This window comes from Nomascus leucogenys, chromosome 6, assembly GCF_006542625.1.
Source record: "Nomascus leucogenys isolate Asia chromosome 6, Asia_NLE_v1, whole genome shotgun sequence".
Classification (NCBI taxonomy): Eukaryota; Metazoa; Chordata; class Mammalia; order Primates; family Hylobatidae; genus Nomascus; species Nomascus leucogenys.
This window is the reverse complement of record NC_044386.1, coordinates 82,710,252-82,732,048: the sequence shown is the minus strand read 5'-3', so window position 1 is coordinate 82,732,048 and position 21,797 is coordinate 82,710,252. Positions and strand designations below refer to the sequence as shown.

The 21,797-nt window shown below is 40.0% G+C and overlaps 1 protein-coding gene across 2 annotated transcripts in view; it reads right to left on the bottom strand.

The window, feature by feature from the left end:
• The window catches only part of USP3 (ubiquitin specific peptidase 3), an 81,428-nt gene extending 60,137 nt beyond the window's left edge, over window positions 1-21,291 (bottom strand). Inside the window, exon 1 of one of the 2 annotated variants that reach the window (XM_003267085.4) lies at window positions 20,833-21,291. In XM_003267085.4, coding sequence (XP_003267133.2) covers window positions 20,833-20,923 — 91 coding nt within the window. In that variant the 5' untranslated portion in view covers window positions 20,924-21,291. The remainder of the gene's footprint in view (window positions 1-20,832) is intronic. The other variant, XM_030814525.1, reaches the window with a different exon arrangement.
• Between the last annotated feature and the right edge of the window lie 506 nt (window positions 21,292-21,797).

The window sequence follows — 21,797 nt, the reverse complement described above, 5'->3', positions numbered from 1 at the left end:
AATGGAAAGTTAAATCAAAATCCAAGATTGTAGCTCTATGGATTTGTAAAATTATAATCAATGAAAATTTTGAAATTTTGCAGCAGTTATTAAAACACACACATACACCATGAAAGTATCAATAGTAAAAGTGTTATTCCTCTTAAAACTGGAGGATAGGGCAGTATCATCATAAAAATTCTATAAACATTCCAGTACATATAAGTAAAAATATATTCTAGACGGACCTAACTTACCTTCCAAATGAAACATTTTTAGATGCTTAAAAGCAAGACATAAAATCTTCTGTACCCTATAAATCCTCTCTGAACTGCATGTTCACAAGCCTATTCTATGCTGAAAGTTCAGAAGTCTCTTCTATCTATAACTTGAGTCCTTTGAAATTATTAGGGGGAAGAGTTGGTGAAGTCACAAAAAGAGAGCGAGAACTGAGCCATAATGTAATACAGAAAAGAAGGAATCAAGCTACATGAAGCAACTGCCAAGGTGCCCAAGCAGCCCGAGTGCAGCCAAAATCAGTGTCTGATGTCTCCCCAGTCCCAACAATGCTGCTCATTCTGAGAGAGGATGGTTAGGTTCCCAGGGAACAGGGCAACACGAGAGTTCTCGTAAAGGGCAACAGGAGGTACTTAGGGCCAAAGGGGTGACCAATACAGAGCGTGGGAAGCCAACCAGAGGTCCCAATACTGGGGAGGAGACCAGGCATGAGCACCAAATCCAAAGGGGTCAGAAGTGGCCGCCTGGGACTCAAGGCCAAGATCACAGAACCAGGACTTCAGGTCCAAGGCAGGAAAGATAAAATTATGAAGCAAAGCTTATCTTGGTCACCCTTCCACTTTCCCATGAAAAATTTTTCCACTTTCCTCCTTCTGGAGGCTCTCTTTTGCCTCTATCCCTTTCTTATTCCTGACAACCATTCTCTTCTGAATCGTTACATAAGTAGGCTTACATTTGCTGGTAAAGTCAGTTCAGCATTTCTTGTAACAACCCTCTCCTTTTTGCTTAATGGCCTTGTGGTAGATTAAAGATGGCCACAAATTCTTTTGACATTCTTCCCATGGAGAGACAGGGTCTATGTCCTCATTCTCCGAATCTGGGCAGGCTCTGTGACTGCCCCCACACACTGAATATGGCAGAAGTGATTCTATGTCAACCTGCAACTCCAGGCCTTATGAAATGCACAGCTCCCTCTTGCTATTGCTTGAAACGCTTGCTCTTGGGAAAGGCAGCCGCCAGGTAAGAAGTCTAATTACCCAGAGACCAACATGCTGAGAGAAGCCCAAACCATGTGCAGGGAGACTGGGGAGATTATGACACCACTGGGGGACAGAGAGACACCACGGAGCACAGAGGTACCAGACAGGTGAGTTACAAAGACTCCAGAACATTCTCCTCCCAAGTGTCTTCTTAACACACATGTCTGGTAACTCTGTGAGCCCACGTTCTCCACCTGATGCAATCCCAGCCAAGTTCTTCCTGAATTCTTGGCCCACAAAATTATAAGCAAAATGAAACGGTTGCTTTAGGCTTCTAGGATGTATGGCTGTTTGTTACGCAGCAACAGATAACCAGACCACCACTTGCAGAGGGAGCAGTATCAGTGACACAGCATCATCCACACCCACCAAACAACTCACTGGAATGACTGACCTGTCGTTTAGGAAAAGTGAGGATGGAAAAGAAACTTCAAAAGGTTTTACCCAGTAGGATTCAAAGCTATCCAACGACTATACTACTCCCTCTACAACAGAAGTAGTGAGAGTAAAGACTTGATATTTATCTTCAACTAAGCTGCCATTGTCCTTTGGACTAAATCTTTGTGTATCACGTCAATATTTTAGTAACTCAAATCCAGATGTGCCACCTCTATCTCAGGACAACCTAATTATTGAGCACAAACATCATTCCTAACAATAACTCAGTAACAAGTAAGTTTAAAACCTTCAAATTTTCAAAAGCACTATTTCCATAGAAATCCCAAATTCTAGGTAAAGATCCTTAAGAAAGTGCCATAAACAGTGGCAGAAATTCCTTTTGTCTTCATTAAAAGGCACAAAGCCTTATCCTTCCTTCCTTTTGCTTCTTTGGATTATGTTACTTAATAAGCATTCTAGGAAACACCAGGTTTTACTGAAGGTTGAACTTGGAAAAATGCTTATAAATAATTATAAGAGTTGAGAACATTACTCATTCTGCTTCTATTTCTCTTTACCCCAAGAGTTCTGACACATTCCTCAGCCAGCATGACTTGATCCCCATCAGGCCCAGCAATGCCTGATCCCAGGCCTTTGTAAGCTGGAACTACTCACAATTTTCTCACAAAATTCCTAGCAAATTGTTCCACAACTGACCTAAAAAGGAAGGAGCACAGTGACCAGGAAACTGCTCCACATTGTTTTGGCTGAACTAGCCAAATTCCTTTATCACCTGCCCTTGAAACCTTCGAGAAGAATTCCTTCCCTCTTTTATACAAAAATGTACCAAACAGAATGAGTTGCCTTTGTAGGAATTTGTTCCTCTGTAGACTCAAAATAAGTATGATACAGGTCATGTGACATAACCAACCAAGCACAGGCTTCAGAACCAACTGTCTTAAAGTTGTAGCTCTACTATTTTATTCTATGACCTTATGCTATGTTCGTTCCACAGCCTGCCTCCTCTCTGTGAAATGGGTCAAATCCCACCTTCTACCTCACATGGCTATGGTAAGGATTTCATGAGACAAACTACCTAAAGTGCACACAGCACAGGGCCTAGTCAATGGAAAGCACTCAGTGAATGTCAGTTCCATTCCCTCAAAATCCTCCTATACCAGACCTAAAACTAAATTATATTCAAAACACCAAATACTCAATTTTAATAAGCTTATTTCAAAATTAATGTAACTGTTATAACCACCTTAAATGTCAGAATCATTAAATTTTACATATCTAATGTAAAATACTTCAGGAAAAATGCATTTTAGAAGCACATTTTAAGAGATAAGGTTTAGATAACAGAATGCCACTCAGGTAAAACATTTAAGTACAGAAGCAACTCAAGTGTCAAAACTTTATTAGAATACATCAAACTCAGAAGTATTCAGAAAAGACATTAAATCCTGGTTCACTAATCTCATCAACTAAGTCACTTAGAAATACATTTTAATTTCTAACTTTTGTTTTAGCAAAGAAGTGAGTAAGAATTTCAAATCACACCAGATTTAAGATATCGTTATCAGCTTATCTTTATGGACAAGTAGGTTTTAACCTCTACCCTAAATAATTCAATTCCTCTTCACTCTATTACCTGGTTCTCTTTAAGGAGCAATATCCTTGGTTTAGCAACATCCTTAGAGGCTAATTGTGAGACTATGCTTTAGCCTACCTTCCCAACCTTTCCCATGTCAGGGCATGCACCAGAAAATATCTGTATGACACATGCACATTAACTGAAGAGGCTTCTCACAGCCACAAATGATTTGTCTGGGAGCACAGCCACCTCTAGGATGAGGGGATCATTTATTTCAACACATACGTAATCCATTTGTGGCCCCTCTGACGGGAAGCTATGCTAGCCAACCTTTTACATGGTTATCTAGAAATGCAGGAGGACATCTCCCTTCTATTCCAATGTTCACTAGCTGGAACAAAAGACTAGAAGTCATTAATCGCCTGAGAGAACTGGGCACAGTGGCTCACGCCTGTAATCCTAACACTTTGGGAGGCCAAGGCAGGAGGATCGCTTGAGACCAGGAGTTCCAGATCAGCCTGGGCAATATAGTGAGATCTCGCCTCTACAACGGGAAAATAACTTGAGCGTGGAAGGTAAGGGCTGCTGTGAGCTAAGATAGCGCCACTGCACTCCAGCCTGGGCAACAAAGCAAGATCCTGTCTCAAATAAACAAATCACCGGAGGAGACCAGCAGCAGCATCTGGGAATCCAAGATGCCATTCCTCTGACGATCTACAGTTTATAACCATCAATCCTCTGAGGCCTATCAGAGAAAACAGATGCTGAAATCCTTATTTCTATCCCATGTACAATTGTCTTGTCCTACGGCCATTCTGTAACTCCAGGGAGTGGCCAGTCAACAGTTCAACATGAAGGAACCTCTTGTGAATTAAATTAAATGTAAGGGAGAAGTATCTGAAACAGCTGGTCTGAGCCAAGGTGGCAGAAGAGCACTGATGGGTGTGTACAAGGAACAGTTAACTGCTTAAAATGAACCCTGACCCAGGGCCTATGATCGGCTACTACTTGACTAAAAATGTCCCCAAGGCTACTTCCAGCTCTCTAATTTCAAGGTTTCCCAACAGAAAAATAATTACGATAGATAAGTATTTCACTTCAACAGCCTTGGATACATTTGTAAGACCACAGTGGAAGGGAAGTGTGGAGTAGGCAGACTATTTAGCTTGAAGTATTATCTTACATATTACTGCTCACACAATTAAAAAGTTAATTTTTTTGTGTGTTCTTCCCTGAAGATACCTGATAATACAAAAATATCTTTGTACAAGGGTATTAACTGCTGCATTATTTGTAACTACAAATATTGGAAACAACCTAAATGCCCACATATAGGAGATGGGTTGAATTCACTGTGGCACATCCACAGATGGAGTACTAGAAGCTGTTTTAAGAAAGAGAATAAGGAAAATTCCTACAAACATAGAGTGACATCCAGGATATACAGCCAAATGAAAAAAAACAAAGTCCAAAAGAATGTATCTAGTTTGCTATCTTTTGTGGGGGAAAAAAAGAAAATACCCACCTGCTTTTCTTTACAAAAAGAAATACGGGAAAGATCAATCAGAAATTAATGAAATTGGTTGTCTACAGGGGGTGGGTAGGAATGAGTGGCCAGCATTAGATAGTGACACTGCTTAGCACAGCTTTTTGTACAGTTTTAACTTTTGGAACCATGATAATGTTTTATATACTCAAAAAGCAAAATAAAATCAGTAAGGATGAGATTTTAAAAATCTTAAAATGGGGCCAGGCACAGTGGCTCATGCCTGTACTCCTAGCACTTTGGGAGGCCAAGGTAAGCAGATCACTTGAGGTCAGGAGTTCGAGACCAGCCTGCCAACATGGTGAAACCCCGTCTCTACTAAAAATACAAAAATTAGCCGGACATGGTGGCCCACGCCTGTAATCCCAGCCACTCAGGAGGCTGAGGCAGGAGAATCTATTGAACCTAGGAGGTGGAGGTTGCAGTGAGCCGAGATTGCATCATTGCACTCCGGCCTGGGGACAAGAGCAAAACTCCATCTCAAAAAAAAAAAAAAAAAAAAAAAAAAAAAATCTAAAATGGAAATCAAACACAAACAAATGAACAAATTTTATGTCAAATGTATTAAAAGGGAGACTAAAACTAAACCAAATAGCTTTTTAACATAGTACTTTTTATGTTGTCAGTATACAGACAAAAAGAACTGTAAACAAATTTGAACTCGAGTTATAAGGGGTTTTCTTTACAATGGTATGGGTTAGCAATTCTGGAACTATTTTCTCTGATTATAGAATTGTGCACATGAGTACATACTTGTAGATAATGGGAACCAGGTTCTTACTGTTGGAGAAAGGTGTTACAAATATGGAACCGGGCAAGACTAGGCTTGTGGTGTTGAATGAAATTGTAGGTATCAATATAAAATCATGGTGATAAACACACAAATACACACAGACATAAACAGATGTAGATATGTTTATTTATTTATATTTCTTAGCTCTCCTGTGCTGAGATCTTAGTTTATAAACATTATTCTCAGCCAAAAAGAATGAGGGCTACTTGGAGAAATGGCTAATTCCAAGGCTGGAACAGGCTAAGTACAAGATGAGCCTGGAACATCTTGTGCCAGAAAGTAAGAAAGGGCTCAAAGAATGACGGCGCATGCCCAAATCACAGCTTAAGGGTGCTCCCACCAGCCAAATATAAGCTAATTTGAGCCTCAAAATAAATAATGATGAGTATCTTAGAATAAAAAAAAAACCAATGAGTCCTTATTAAGATAAGTAAGCAAATTAATAGTAAGCAGAGGACAAAGTTCTTTCTTATAGCAGAATGCCAACTAACATGTAGAAGAATTACGAGTCAGAAAATCATCACCTTGCAATCATCCTACTAGTAACTGATTCAGGCAAGAATCATCAATGGATGTGAAACTATTGGGTAAAACTTTGGTAAGAAACGAGGTATATACATAATCTAAAAACATTTCCCACAAATTACTTAATAACAAAGGAGAAAATAGTAACTTTATAGCTGATTAACCTATCAAATATTACCTCAATAAAGTAATCAAAGTTAGTATCACCAAAAACAAGACAGACCAACTCTTGATATGATACCTAAGAAGACACAACATTACTTCTGTGGTATTCCTACCAAAAATGCATTACCTGAATCTAATCATGAAGAAACCTCTGAAAACTCAAACTGAAGAACATTTTATAAAACTGAAATGAACTCTTCAAAAATAACAAAACATTATGATGTTAGAATAGGAAAAAAAAAAAAAGCCAAAAGCCAAGACATGAAAAACAAAGGCTGAGGAACTCTTGGAGATGAAAGAAAACTAAAGAGTTATGACAACTAAATATAACACATGGTCCTGGATTAGATCCAGGGTGGCTGGGGAGGTAAACAGAAAGGAGTAATAGCTATGAAGGCCATTGTTGGGACAATTGAGGAAATCTGAACATGGAATGTGCATTAGGTAACAGCATTCTATCAGTATCAAATGTCCTGATTTGACCAATATTCTCTGCTGATTGAAAAGAAAGACCTGGCCGGCACGGTGGCTCACACTTGTAATCCCAGCACTTTGAGAGGCCGAGGCGGGTGGATCACGAGGTCAAGAGATCGAGACCATCCTGGTTAACATGGTGAAACCCCATATCTACTAAAAATACAAAAAATTAGCCAGGCGTGGTGGTGGGCACCAGTAGTCCCAGCTACTCGGGAGGCTGAGGCAGGAGAATGGCGTGAACCTGGGAGGCGGAGCTTGCAGTGAGCCGAGATCACACCACTGCACTCCAGCCTGGGCAACAGAGCAAGCCTCCGTCTCAAAAAAAAGAAAAGAAAGACCTGTTCTTGGGGAAAAACAAACTATGGATATAGGAGTGTTATATCTGCAAATTAATAAGGGGAAATATATAAACAGAGAGTACATATATACATGATAAAACAAATGAGGCCAAACGTGAACGACTGGTAAATCTAAGTATATGGAAGTTCTTTGTATGCCCTATTCTTAGCAGTGTTTCTCTGAGTATAAAAGTATATCAAAATCAAAAGTCTTTTTAAATTCTGAGATTAAAAATCTGTGTCCCTTACTTCCAATTAAGAACATACATTTTAAAAACTAAAACACAAGGGAGAAGATTAAATTACCAATGTACAGAGCCAAAAATCCTATAAACCTGGCACTAACTTCCCTTCATTAATGAATGATGAACTAGTCCAGTAAAAGTATTACAATGCATTAACTGCAATAGTCCCAATGACCTTACAACTTTCTTTCACAGGCATATACCTATCCAAAGCCTGGCTTGTGATCTGACTTTCCAAGCAAGGTCGAACCCCCTGGCTTGCCTATTTTCTCTGCTGACTCTGGTAACAGCAACAACATTTTGTTCTATTTATCAGAGAAGGTAAATCTGAATATAAATTTTTATTCAAATAGATTAATGTAAAATTCCAGTTCAGTGATTTAACTCTGAGTAACTAATAAGATCCATTTCTGATAGGGCAAAACATTTTGCCCTAAAAACTGGATTACAAATGACATACATTTAAAAATGGACACCAAACTAAACGTGGCAAATTCTCACTTAGCTCCTCTCCTACCTAAGACCCACTTAAATGACAATAAAGGAAAAATATAGATACAAACCCACAAAGATAAAGAGAACAGTGTGAGGTAACCAAAGCAGACAAAAGATTTCAACAGGTTTTTGGAAGTGAGAAAGAAGTTAGGGGAGCAATAACAATCTTAGTAGTGCAGAGGAAGCTATGGCCTGAGTGTCAGCCAGGAACAATGCAGATGGGAGGAGCTCTAGGTACAGGGACACAGCAGACACAGGTAAGGACAGGACTGAACACAAGGAGACTAGGGGCTCTAAGGACAACCGAGTCATGGAACTTCTGCAATCTGATCTCAGAACAACAGTGGCCGGGTGCCCACCTCCCAGAGGGAAAACCAAAAAACTCAATGGTACCAGAAAAAATTCTCAGCACAGATATGAGTGTCTTCCTCCAATGAAGAAGGTGACTTGCTCCCCACCACAGTGAAGCCCCCTGTGGACAAGCCCCACCCAGTTACAAAGCTTTTTATATGAAAAAGTTCACTATTATATGAAAAGACAAAGACAAAACAGATCTTTATAGAAAACCTCCAATCTGAAAGAATCATTTTAAAAAGAAAAAGAGGAACCCAAGAGAAATAGAAACCATACAGGGAGCACAGCAAAACTTCAAAACCAACACACTCTGAACTGCTGGAGTGGTAAGAGAAGATACTGCAAAACAATAGCAAGAGGATATGTGAAAAAGGAATGATTGGGAAACGAAAAAGAGCTCTTAAAAATTTTAAATACAATGATCAAAATTCAACAGAAGGGATGGAAGAAAAAATATCAAGGAAATTGAGGTGAGGGGGTTGGGATAGCATTAGGAGATATACCTAATGTTAAATGACGAGTTAATGGATGCAGCACACCAACATGGCACATGTATACATATATAACTTACCTGCATGTTGTGCACATGTACCCTAAAACTTAAAGTATAATAAAAAAAAATCAAGGAAATATACCAGAAACTAGAACCAAAAGGCAAAGAAATAAGAAAATCAGAGACTCCACTTAGGACACCGAACATCCAACTAATAAGAGTTCCAGGAAGAAAAAAAGAATAAATTGGGGGATATAAGTATGGGGGGAGGAGCACACTATCAAATTTATAGTACAAGAAAATGTCCTTTAACTCAAGGATGTGAACCTATACATAAAAAATCCCTTCACTTCCTATTAAAAATAAAAGAAAATAAAAGAAAAACTACCCATGCCCAGACATATTTTGAAATTTCAGAATACAGAGGATGAAAAGAATACCCTAAAGAATTATAGGAAAAAGAATAAAAGGACATATATGAAGGAGGAAATCAGGAAGGCATCAGGTTTCTCAACAGCAACACTGGAGCCTAGAAACAAACCAACAATGCCTTTAAAACTCTAAAGGAAAATTATTTTCTTACTAATATTCTCTATTCAGCCAAGCAATCAAGTATAAAGGTAAAATAAAAATGTCAGACTTGCAAGGGGTCAAAAACTTACCTCCCTTAATGTGCCATGGAATTAGAGAAAAAAAAATTTATCTCCTGTGAGAAAGAAGCTTGATGTACTCCAGCAAAACAATGAAATAAACCAAGAAAAAGAAGACATGGGATCCAAGAAATAAGGGATCTAATATTATAAGAGAACAACAGAGGGAATCACAGGATAAAAACTGTCCAGCCTGGAGAACAACTATTTCAAATGACAGCAGAGGTCAGAGGGCTCTGGAAAGGACTTTAGAAGAGTTAGTGCTTGGAGATTATCTAATCCGTTGAATGGGTTAGAAAATAATATTCATAGACCTTTAACAGGTTTAAAGGAACATTGAAGAGAAAATGTGTCTAAGGTAAACGAAGCAATTTTTAAAAGAGGCAATTATTAACTCAAGAAAAAATAAAATGTTGGAAAAGAAAGAAAAATTAATCACTGTAGTAACCAAAATATGTAATCTAATTATATTAGGAAATGGAGAGACTGAAGGGCAAGTGGTGCAAACACTGAAGTCTTCATTCACCACAGCAAGGTATCAAGGAATAATACCTAAAAATGACAAATTAAGAAATAACAGAGCATTGGTTAGAATTATGCAGGTAAACATGAGAGAGAAAGCTAAATAGAGCCTACAGAGATTGTCTGTGGACAGCAGGACTGAGAGTGGAGGCGATGAAGACTAAAATTCTATTTTAAACCCTTTGATACTATTACCTGTCTCTGTATATTTCAGAAATGTGTATTACTGTTCTGAAAACATGAATTAATTTTCACATGGTAAATTGATGTAACACTCATATCAATTCATGAAATTGCTCAATTTTACCTTTTTTATAAAAAAGTCTAAAATACATTACACAGCATAAAAATTAGAATAGCAGTTTATCATTTGGGGTCAGGCACCTACTGAATTCCTTATTCCCACTGCAGAGTTAATGATATGTGTCCTCCACTAGCAAATGTAATTTCAAAGCTGGCCAAAATTTGTCATCTATATGTTAAGAGATCCAGATACCTACAGAGCCAAAGAAGAGAGGGGCATCTGGTCCTGCTGACTTCCCACACAGAGGCAAATTCTGGTCCACGGGGCTGCCCCCAACCCCCAACTGGCTCTAGCTTTTTACTCTATTTTTAAATGGATTCCTTATGCTTTCAACATGAAATGGAAACAACATATAGAAACAATGTGTGTGAAACAACATATTCTCAAAAACTGTAATGCACTAAACAAATTTGTTATGGTTCCTTCTACCACAAATTCAGACTTATTCAGACCTATTTTGGTGAAAAACACCTAATGAAGCTATTATGCTACTCTTGATCATTTTAAATACTGGAATTGTGCTCCTCCTACCTCTAAACGAGGGGAAAGGATAGTGGGAGGAAGGATAAAAACCACTAAAGCCAAAGCAGATTACTAAATCAGAGTCAAAATGGGCCATTTTTGCCTTTGGAAGACCAGACACAAATAGCTACAAAAAATTATTAGGAGCTCAAATTGTTTCAAAAATAACTTTCCCTATGAAGCTGATCATACAGAAAATAAAAACAAAAGCCATGAACTACTTTAAAATTCTGACATTTAATATCTTCATTTATTTAATACAGCAATATCTGATGCAATTCCATGCTGTTGCCAACAACCTGAGTAAGCAAGTCCATGGTTAAACAGTAGTGTCACTTCAAAAGACATGAATCAGGTCATAAATGTAAACACCACTCAACTATTATTTCAAAATAATAGTTGCAAGTGTATGCAATATAAGAAAAGACTCATATATATTTAAGGAAGCACCCCCTCTCACAAGTAAATAAAATAATTAAGAGGTTTAGGGACCTCTTAACATCAAAGACTTTCCTTGGAGAACAATAGGCTTTTATCTGCATTGTACAATTCTCTTCCTCATTCTCTGTGGTTATGTAATAAAGGTTAACACTAAAGTACAAAGTGGAGGGGGAAAAAGTACCACACTTGTACTTACTGGGAAACTCTTTATTCTTTTAAAATCAACGGGACTTATTTTGAAGAAATAGAAAAAAGAAATAGAAACTTGGCAAATACGTATACTCTGCCCGAGGGATAGATAATCAATACTTCAGAAAATAGGCACCTGCAAACTCCAAAACCATTAACTATTTCAGTTTTTTTAAATAGCTGTTCTAATTATTTAACTAAATCCAAGAGTCAGAATTTTTTTTTACAATCAATAGACAGAATTTTCAAACATGACCCACATTTTCCCAAAAATCTGTATTATATATTCAAAGAAAAAAACTAGAAATACATATATTTTTTAAATGAGGCCCTAAAAAAACTATATATAAACAAAACACTCAAAGCAAATAAAATGAAACTAATGCATTTAAGCTCTCAGAATTAAATTCTCATGGCACGAATGTTGAGGTCTGGCAGCTACTTCATACACTTAAGGTGAAGTCTGATCCTTCAGTTTTTATAAAGCAATTTCTCCAATGCTAAAGTATCTCACTATTAATATCCAAAATAATTCACACGGAAATAAGAGTTAATCTCAATGAAACCAAAGAACATTTTACTGTGTGCAACTAAAATTAAAATTTGCTCAATCAGCAATTTGTACAATTGTTGCTCCCACAGTCTCTATATTATACAGTTATTTTCTAAATGCCTAATATCATAGTAGAACATTTTTCTAACATGTCATCCATCAATTATCTCAGGGAAACATTCCAAGTCAGCAATTTGTTTTCTAGAAATTTCAACTTGATCTTCAAAAACTTTAATCAAAATATTACTCCAGCATTGTGCAACAAATGTTCAAAACAAAGTAATGAACAATTTAAATCTATTATTTAAAAAAGAAAACACACCCAGCCTGGTGGCTGACATCTGTAATCCCAGCACTTTGGGAGGCTGAGGTGGAAAGATCGCTCAGAGTCAGAAGTTCAAGACCTGGGCAACATCGAGGCCCTATCTCTACAAAAAATTTAAAAATTAGCTGAGTGTGGTGGCACGTGCCTGGAGTCCCAGCTACTTGGGAGGCTGAAGTGGAAGGATCACTTAAGCCCAGGAGTTCCAGGCTGTAATGAGCTATGACTGCACCACTGCACTCCAGACGGGGTGACAGAATGAGACTCCATTTCCAAAAAATAAATAAATAAGCAAAAATAAAAACCTGAGCTTGGTCATCAAGGACAAAGATTTAAAGAAGCTAAAACAATAACTGTACTTTCTTATAATCAGTTAAATTAAACCTGCGAGAATACGACAGTTAATTTCCAGCCTGCTTTTTCTGGTGATGAGGCAGTACAAGAACAGTCCATAAAACTAAGTGTCTTCAGGGTGGGTGAAGGATAAACAGGCAAACAATTTCTACAAAGAAGGCTGTCTTAAACCTAGCTAGAACAAAGAAAAAATAACAGGAGAAAACTTCTACTCAAGAATGGAAACAGCTCACACTGATAGAGCTACTGGATTCTAAAGCAGAGTACAAAGTCTTCAAATAAAATCTAGTTGGTTACAATATCTTTGATATAACCTGGCTTATCTTAAAAACAAACTCTCAATTCCTTCTTCAAAGGGTCTTATAAAATTATATTAGTTAGTATTTATTAATTGTGAAGCATCTAACTAATGCAAACACTTAAGACAACTGCAAATTTGATTTGTCAATGTCCAAGTTTAATTTCAACAGTTTTCAAAATCTGAAATTGCCTTCCTAAATTCATCTGCATTGTATACATCTATAAACAGCACACATTGAAAATATACACTTCCTTGTATCTTAAGAAAGGGCGAGGCCTGGTGCAGTGGCTCACACCTGTAATCCCAGTACTTTGGGAGGCCGAGGCGGGTGGATCATGAGGTCAGGAGTTCAAGACCAGCCTGGCCAACTTAGTGAAACCCCGTCTCTACTAAAAACACAAAAATTAGCCAGGCATGGTGGTGGGTGCCTGTAATTCCAACTACTTGGGAGGCTGAAGCAGGAGAATCACGTGAACCAGGCAGCGGAGGTTTCAGTGAGCTGAGATCGTGCCACTGCACTCCAGCCTGGCGACACAGTGAGATTCCATCGAAGAAGAAGAAGAAGAGGAAGAGGAAGAGGAAGAAGAAGAGGGGAAATCTGTTTTAAGATCTGCAGTTATTGGCTGGGTGCAGTGGCTCACACCTGTAATCCCAGCACTTTGGGAGGCCAAGGCGGGAGGATCACGAGGTCAGGAATTCGAGTGAAACCCTGACTCTACTAAAGATACAAAAAATTAGCCTGGCATGGTGGTGTGCGCCTGTAATCTCAACCACTCAGGAAGCTGAGGCAAAGAATTGCTTGAACCCGAGAGGCGGAGGTTGCAGTGAGACAAGATCGCGCCATTGCACTCCAACCTGGGGAACAGGGCAAGACTCCATCTCAAAACAAAACAAAAAAAAGATCTGCAGTTATTAGTTTTAGTTTTTACGGTCTAAAGACTATAACTTTTACAGGAAATACAATTGGAAAATCTTAGAATAACTAAATGGAATCAACAAAGTATACTGACTAAAAGCAAAGATTTCAAATAATCTCTGAGCTACCAGAAGCAAATGCAAAATTCTATACCTTAAGAATTCTCTCCTTCCTCCACCCTACAACAAACCACCTCCAAGAAGAATCTTCTCTAACAGAAACAAAATGAAAAAATAAGGGGGGTGGAGAGACTGCAATAACTGAAACCCATTTTAAAAATAACCAAAAGCTAATTGCATTTTATCCATAGCTATAGTGAGGAGGCTGGTTTATTATGTCTGAACTAATGCAATATGAATTTCGGCCTACAAAAATATTAGATCTGAGTATAACAAGGTTGACATTTAAAATAGTTGTTTCTTCCAAACTATATCACCAATTCCTTGTTCCAACTTGCCAGCACTTTCAATATTAAGTTGGGTGAGGGGGGTAACAAAAGACCAAATTTTAAAATAAGTAATTTTTGAGATGTGGAACTTAAAATATATTTTCATATCAAAAATCTTCAAAGGAATTATTTAAAGTATGTGTTCCAAACATTTTATATTTTTTTAATTGTCAAGCATTACGTTACTGAATAACAAAATGAAGACTCTTTTTTTTTTTTAAGAAAAAGCAAGCTAAAAGTCTGAACAGTGTTAGAGTTTAAGCTTTGGGCTATCTTTAATACCCCCCAAGCATCTTAAGCAACTCATAACCTTTGTCTCAGTTTCATAATCAATAAAATAGGAGAAACTACAAGGATGCATAATTAATTAAATTAGTCAGGATTAAATGCTAGCAAACTGCTTTGAAGTTACTTTATGTTGTTCTCAGTTATCTTCCTACTCAATAAAACTAATAGGTGAGAAAACATCTGGAATTACTATAGACAATCAGGTCTGCAGACTCACAACAGTTAAAAAGATGATCTCTACAAATTTCTAAGCCAAAGTTCATTCAACGACCCCAACGATTTTAAGATACAACCACAATGAACAATTTTAGGTGAATTTCTTTTCAGTCTCAAGGATACCTATTCTTACCTACATTCTCAAAACAAACCACTACACAGAAATCTCAGGGCATCTTGAGGGGTCTTGGCACAAGACAATTCTAGGTAAGATGAACAAGCTGTTACTGTCGTTAATGCTATTCTCAGCATTCTAAACTGTCAATCAAGGTAAGCTTAATCACAAACACACCCTCCAAAAAGTACTAGCCCCTACTGAGAACCCATCAAAGTACTTCCTTCCAAGCCATCTGTCCAGGAAAGCTCTATTAACACACCTAGAATGCAATTGCTCTCCTGTCTAAAGAGGCAATGAATAAACATAAAATATCAAAATATGTTAAACAGCATACCTTTTCCACTTCAAATAATGATAATCTACCGACTAAATCTATTTACTTCAATGACTTGGTTGAACACAAACCTGTATGTATGTAGGTCAGAGACTGCAGCTTAATCAAAGGAGACTAACATTTTGTTTTCAAAGAAGGAAAAAATATTAAAAACAAACAAACAAGCTCAAGAAGGGGAGAAAAGCTCGAAAAGAAAAAAAAAGAGCAGGTTAGGTTAGGGGAAATGTACATGTTAATCAGTTCCTGATGGAAGAGGGACTCAAATTTTAAAACAGGAATATAAATGACTCACTGAGCTACACACTAAATTACTCATTGGTCTACTCACTGAGCTGCAAACACTATAAAAACATAAGTATTTCTAAATCTAGCTTGAAGGATCCAAAATCAATCTTTTATATTCCAGTGGAGAAGGAAATTACATAAATTTCAATGAGGAAAAAGGAGGCTGTTACACGAGCCTAAGGCTAATGGTGTACAAGCAAAGAATGAGAATAAATTATTTTGAGGATAAATAACAGGAAACCACACCAAAGAGTTCGAATTCTTCCCCCAACTCCATCATTTCTTCTGCTTAGACCATGAAGGATGTTCTTTATACACTATTAAGCATATTACTAGGGAAATAACTTCTGATCAATGTGTCAAAACTTCTTCACAAGTAAATGTTGGGCTCAATCTCTATACTGAAGCCTCTTTAAACAAAACACATACATGGAGCACATTCTAAATTTCACACATTTCACATCCATGACTAATCATTTAGAGACTCTAGAAATAAGCTGAGATTGCTTTAAGATTCTGGGGAACGGGGTGGGGGAGGAATACTGCAGAAAGACATTTGACTTAAGCTTTATAAATATTACCAAAAAACTTTAAATTCTTCAGAAGGATATATAAAACTCAAATACTAGTTTTTAGAATTAATGTGAAAAAAGTATCACCTGTCCACTGATCTTTAACTACCCCATCCACATTTACAACTAAATTGTCCACCTGCCCATCTATAAATACAGACTATCAAAAGAACACAAATTCACTGTGATAACAACACTGCAGATGGTCATTTGCTCACAATCCAGCCAACGTTTACTGACTAAAATACTGGGAGTGCGGGCTAGTGAAAGCATTCTGGGGTAAGCTCACTCTACATTTATTTTCAACATAAAGACCCTGCCAGACACATCTAAGTAAAAGTTCCTTTATTTATTAGGCAAATATTTACTAATTGCCCTATTAAGTATTAGGCACTTAATAAATACATCATAGAATGTTACTAAAAAGCAGTAAAAGCATTTGACCTAATGACAAGGAAATGACTGATTGCATTTAGAAAATTTAGTCCACTGGGCAAACAAGAGTGTTAAATGTAGGTTGTGGAGAAATACGATACAAAATAACCCATCACTCCATCAAGGTTGATTTCTTCTCTTTATCACCACCTGATCAGTCCATTACAAATTTATTACCACTGACAACCAATAATCAACACCTCATCCTACTGAATGGATCTCTTAAAAAAGGGTTTATCTCCAGTATTTTGGGTGGAATTATCTGCAATTTTTGGTGCAAAATTGCAGAACATTTACTTGATCTACACTTACTTTCCTTGGGTAGAGTAATATGAAGGCAAGTGTGTACTGAAAACTTAAAGAGGCACTCAACTCATTGAAGAATTAATCAGGGAAAAATTAGCATGCCTATCCTACTAAATATCTCTAATTTAACTGGCTGTTTAACCCAAACCCTCAAGTTCAAATGCTTGGTCTTTGGCTTTCCTTAGTTATTAAAACACTTGTATTCAGGGCATCTTTTTAAATAATTTGTGTTTTTTCCCACTGGTTAAACTCTTTTACCCACAAAAATAAGGAATGTCCAAGCCTCCAGCTTCTGAAAATAACATCTGATATGTGCACATAACAAAAAGCTTGAGAGAATGCCCTTTTATTTAAAACTTTTTCATTTAAAACTAGAATCCCTTAAGCAACAATTAGACATAAATCAGCCTTTACGTTATTAGGAGATAGCTATTTTCAACATTTACCTTAAACCACATGGATGTATCTTCTAACTAGTTAGCTTCCTGTTTCTCCCCCAGCTAGATTAGACTGTTAACTTTTTTTGACAGCAAAGGACTACTAGACCCCATGGTCTATTTCCCAGCTAATACATTTCAAAAACCTCAGGTCTCTACAGAAACATAAACGTTGCTAGCCTTAAGGATTTCTCTAATTTTTTAAAGTTATTTTGATATGAGCAGGTATCCTTAACTGTTAACTATAGCTTACACAAGTGGGTTCTCAAAGTGTGGTCCTGGACCCTTGAAAGTTTCCAGGACCCACTCAGGGGGTCCAGAAGGTCAAAACAGTTTTCATACATAATATTTAAGATGTTACTTTTGCTTACAGTCATTCTCTCACAAGCATGCAGTGGGGTGTTCCTGAGGCTACATGATGTGACATCTCAAGAGACTGAATGCAGAAGCAATATAAGAATCCAGCTGTCTTCTATAAAGCTGAACAAAGAGTTACAAAAATGTAAAACAATGCCATTCTTCCCACTAAGTTTTTGTTTTAAAAAACATTTTACATAAACTGTCAATTTATATTATGGGTAGTGGGTCTATTATTATTTGTAAGCATATTAATAAATACATATTTTAAGTTTTTCTCAGTTTTAATTTCTAATAAATATCATCAACAGATATAAGCTACACGAAGGCTCTTTAGGCGCTCAACAATTTTTAAGAGTGTAAAAGGGTTCTAAGATCAAAAAGTGTAAGAACCACTATCATACACAATTATATAACCCAACACACAGTGCCTTCCATGGATAAGAAGCTCATGTTAATTCTGAAGTATAATTACTTCTTACTTCTTGTAATCTTGTTGAGTTCTGTATCTCCCTGTAAAGCATCGTTCAGCATAAAGCTAGTCTGTTCTAGTCCTCATTTAATGGGCTTTGGATATTTAATTATTCAGAGTCCTCTTTATAAAGATGTTCTGATCTCTAATACCACCTACTACTTGAAACGTGTATACAAGTTTCTCAAAGTTTTCACAAAAAATTACCTTGTTCATCCTAACAGCAACCTGTGAAGTAAATGCAAAGTATTACCCTTTTCTTTACAGATTATATAAGGAAACTGATACTCAAAGAAAATAGAACTCTTTGTCCAATTAGGTACTGCTAACTGGTAGAACCTAGAATGTTGTGGCATTTTGCAATTTGCTTGGCTGTCTTACTGTGGTATAATTGCAAACTCTCAAAGAAAATAAGGCGAGGGCATTACTTTTATTGTCCCAGTGCCAAAACAGGGATTTTCCCCTCCTTAATAAGAATGTAATCAGATTCAACACCCAGTCACAGTATTAGTCAACACATCGGCTACCCTTTTGGTCCCCTACCAAAAAAACAAAAATAAAATAAAATCAAGAGTGTGGGAGAAAAAATATATGACTATATAACACTCCAAGATAATGAGTTAGTTAAGGACTCACAGATTAATCATTTAATCAATGAAACGACAAGCACGCAAGAACAAGATCAAGCTTAATACAATAACGCTAGATTATATCAACAAATGGATGCCAATGGGTTAAGACGGGAGGCCTACATAAAATGGGTTCAATTCAGAGTGTGGACTCGCACAAAGTTGCGAAACTCGCTTTATTGGTTCTACAAATCCAAGCAAGTGACTAGACCCAGGCTTGCAAAGCTGTATGTCAGACACACTTTGTTGCAAGATGCAAAGATGCCATCCTACCCCTTGAACAGAAATCACCCCACATACTAGCTTATTCTTGTTATCAGCACATCTCGTTATGCTCCATTTTAACTTACTAAGTTTCTCAAGAGATGCTCAATTTCCTGCATCTCTTTTTCACAGTCAAGTGGACTCCCTGACTGACAGAGGCAAGACTGACTCACAAGAGGGTATCTGCCACTTGCACAGTTCTTTTCCATTTTTTAGATGTATGTGCCCAGTGAAGCCATTTTTAAGTTTGATATGATTTTACCTAGAAAATGCCAGAAGTGTGCTAATTGTCCATGTTGTCTTTCTGTGGTTTACTACAGATGAGCAAGAGTAATTCCACCATTCCCTGTGAGGTAGGCTTTTCCTAGTGTTTACTTTGGTCTTTTTTTTTTCTTCAAATTTCTTTTGGGAAAAAAATTAAGCTACGATTATAGCACCACAGCAATAGCTACAGTTATAGCTAATGTACCACCACCAACCAATTTGTAAAGCAGTGCCATACACCTTATTTGTTGTTCCATACTCAACATCCCGACAGATTTACAGGTAAAAGCTAATTTACACAAGTTTCTGCATCCTCACAAAAGAACTGCAATACTGCTCTGTGAAACCAATTAACCGTTAATTTTTAAAGGCTTCATGCAGAAAAAGCTATCTGACTTTACAAAGGCAAGCAAAGCATCAGATGTCTGAGCGCGCCAGGAAACCGCAGTTATTTCTATTCCTTATCCCAGAGTATATTTTTCTTTGTGGACCTACCGATGTTGTTTCCAAGGACATAATCACTATTTAAGTAGTAAGCTGTCAAAAGTGCTAAGGCATTCTCTAAACTATCTTCCCAGCTCCGGCCCTCAATGAGACATGTCACAGCTAAATCATGCCATTGCCGTTTTCCTATATTTCTTCAAATGAACTTAAGATTTTTGAAGTGCACAATTCTAATTGTACGCTATTAATATAACCCAAGATACCAGTGATCATCTCAAAGCTAATAAACAAAGACTAGCGGTTGCACCAGGGCCCTACCAGGAAGTAATCAAAGCCGTGTGGCCGGTGCGATCCTAAGAAGTCGCTTAGAGCAGACAATGAGAGGGCACTGGGGCTTCCAAGGGGGCCAGCAGGAGGAGTTAAAACGCTTAAGCTACTCAAAAGCCTTATATAAACCTAATAACTGTTTCACAACACAGGAACTGGGAAACCCAACGCAATTTCGGACAACCCAAAAGGTCTGAAAAACAAACTCGAGCCGTCCCCTCCAAAGCAGCTGTTGGCTCAGCCTCTGAGCTTTTCAGCCCGCAGCCTGTTTTCAAACTTCACCATCCCTGACGGATGAAAGACCCCGACCTCCGCCGCCCGAGCTCCGAGCGCCTCTCGGGATTCCGAGGTGCCCGAGCCAGCGGAGAAGGGAAAGGAAACCCGGGCCGGGGTCGGCGGCGGAGAGGGGCCCCGCGCGCCCTGCAGCCCAGACAAAGCTGCGCCCGGAGAGCGGCGCTCTTCCCGTCCTGTCCGCGGAGGAGCGCGGCGCGGGCCCCGCCACACATGCGGCCGCCCCTCGGGGGCCGGACACCCGCCCCACAGGCGACCCCGCAACACGGACGGGCACAGCCCCCGGCCACGGCAGGGCGGGGCAAGGGCGCGCGCAGCTGGCCAGGGTCCCCGCCCGCGGCTGCCCCCACGCGCTCGAGACCTCCGCGGACTCCCGCCCCTCGCGGCCCTCTCCTTCGCTGGCCCGGCCGTCGGGCCTCGGGAAACAAAGGAGCCGCCGCCGCTCCCGCCCGCGCCCGCCTCATCGCGTACCCTCCCCAGCCCGCCGGGCCCGGCTCGCCCTCGCCCCTCCCCAAGTCCGCGCGCCGGCCGCCTGCAGCCCCTAGACGGCAGGCCCGGCAGAGCCGGGGCCTCGGGTGCGCGGCGGGGCCGGCCCGTGGCCGCACTCACCGCTGCAGCACCAGGACGACGGGGAGCCGTTGGGGAACTTGGCTGAGTCTGGAGCAATGCAGACGCTGGAGCTCAGGTGTGGACACTCCATGGCCACGAGGAGGGCAGCTGGGAGGACCGCGGCTCCAGGACCCGGCGAGGTGGGGGCGGAGGAACTCCGGAGGCTCCGTCTGGTGTCGCTCCTAGCCGGGCTCTCGGCCGACGGCGGCTGCGTCTCGAGCCCTTGCGTCAAAGAAAGCACGGGCTTCCGGACGCCGGGTTTTCTCGCCCGCCGTCTCCCGGCGCCCCGCTCCGTAGAACGTGTAGCTCCGAGATCCGGGTTCTGCAGCCACCCCTAGACTGGAGGCTTCCGCCTTCCCAGGCCGGCCCCGCCCCGCCCCGCCCCGCCCCGCCCCCGAGCAAGGCCCGCCCCCGGGCCCGCCCCCGCCCACCTCGCGGGGTGGGGTCCCGGCGCGCTCCAGCAGTGGCGCAGAGTCCGGCTGTGTTCCGAAGTGACTTTCCTAGTCACGCTGCTTCCCCGGCCCCGGGAAGGGTGGGGCGCCGAGCAGGGCACCCCGGGCCGTCCGCGGCGTTTCCTGCGGTGGGCGGAGGAGACTGAACCTACGTGGTGCGGCTACTCGGTGGCTTCGTGGTAAAAATCCGGCCGCTCGGCGAAGTGTAAAGAAGAACATTAAAACCTCTCGGGCAGACAGGCACTGTGGCCCTCATTTTATACACGAAGAAACAAGCTGGGGAGGCCAAGGGCCTGGCCCCGGGGGAGGCGGGCAGCGGGTTTCATGGGTGCCAGGGCAGTCCCGACTTAGCGTTAGGCTCCTTGCGGCAGGTGCGATCCGTAGCCCTTTCTAGGTTCTGAACACGTGGCGTTAGCCAGCCACCTAGATGCTGCGTGGCTGGGCCCGCAGGGGCGCCCACGAACCCGCGTTCAAACCCTGTCACTGTGACTCACCATCTGCGTTACCTCCAGC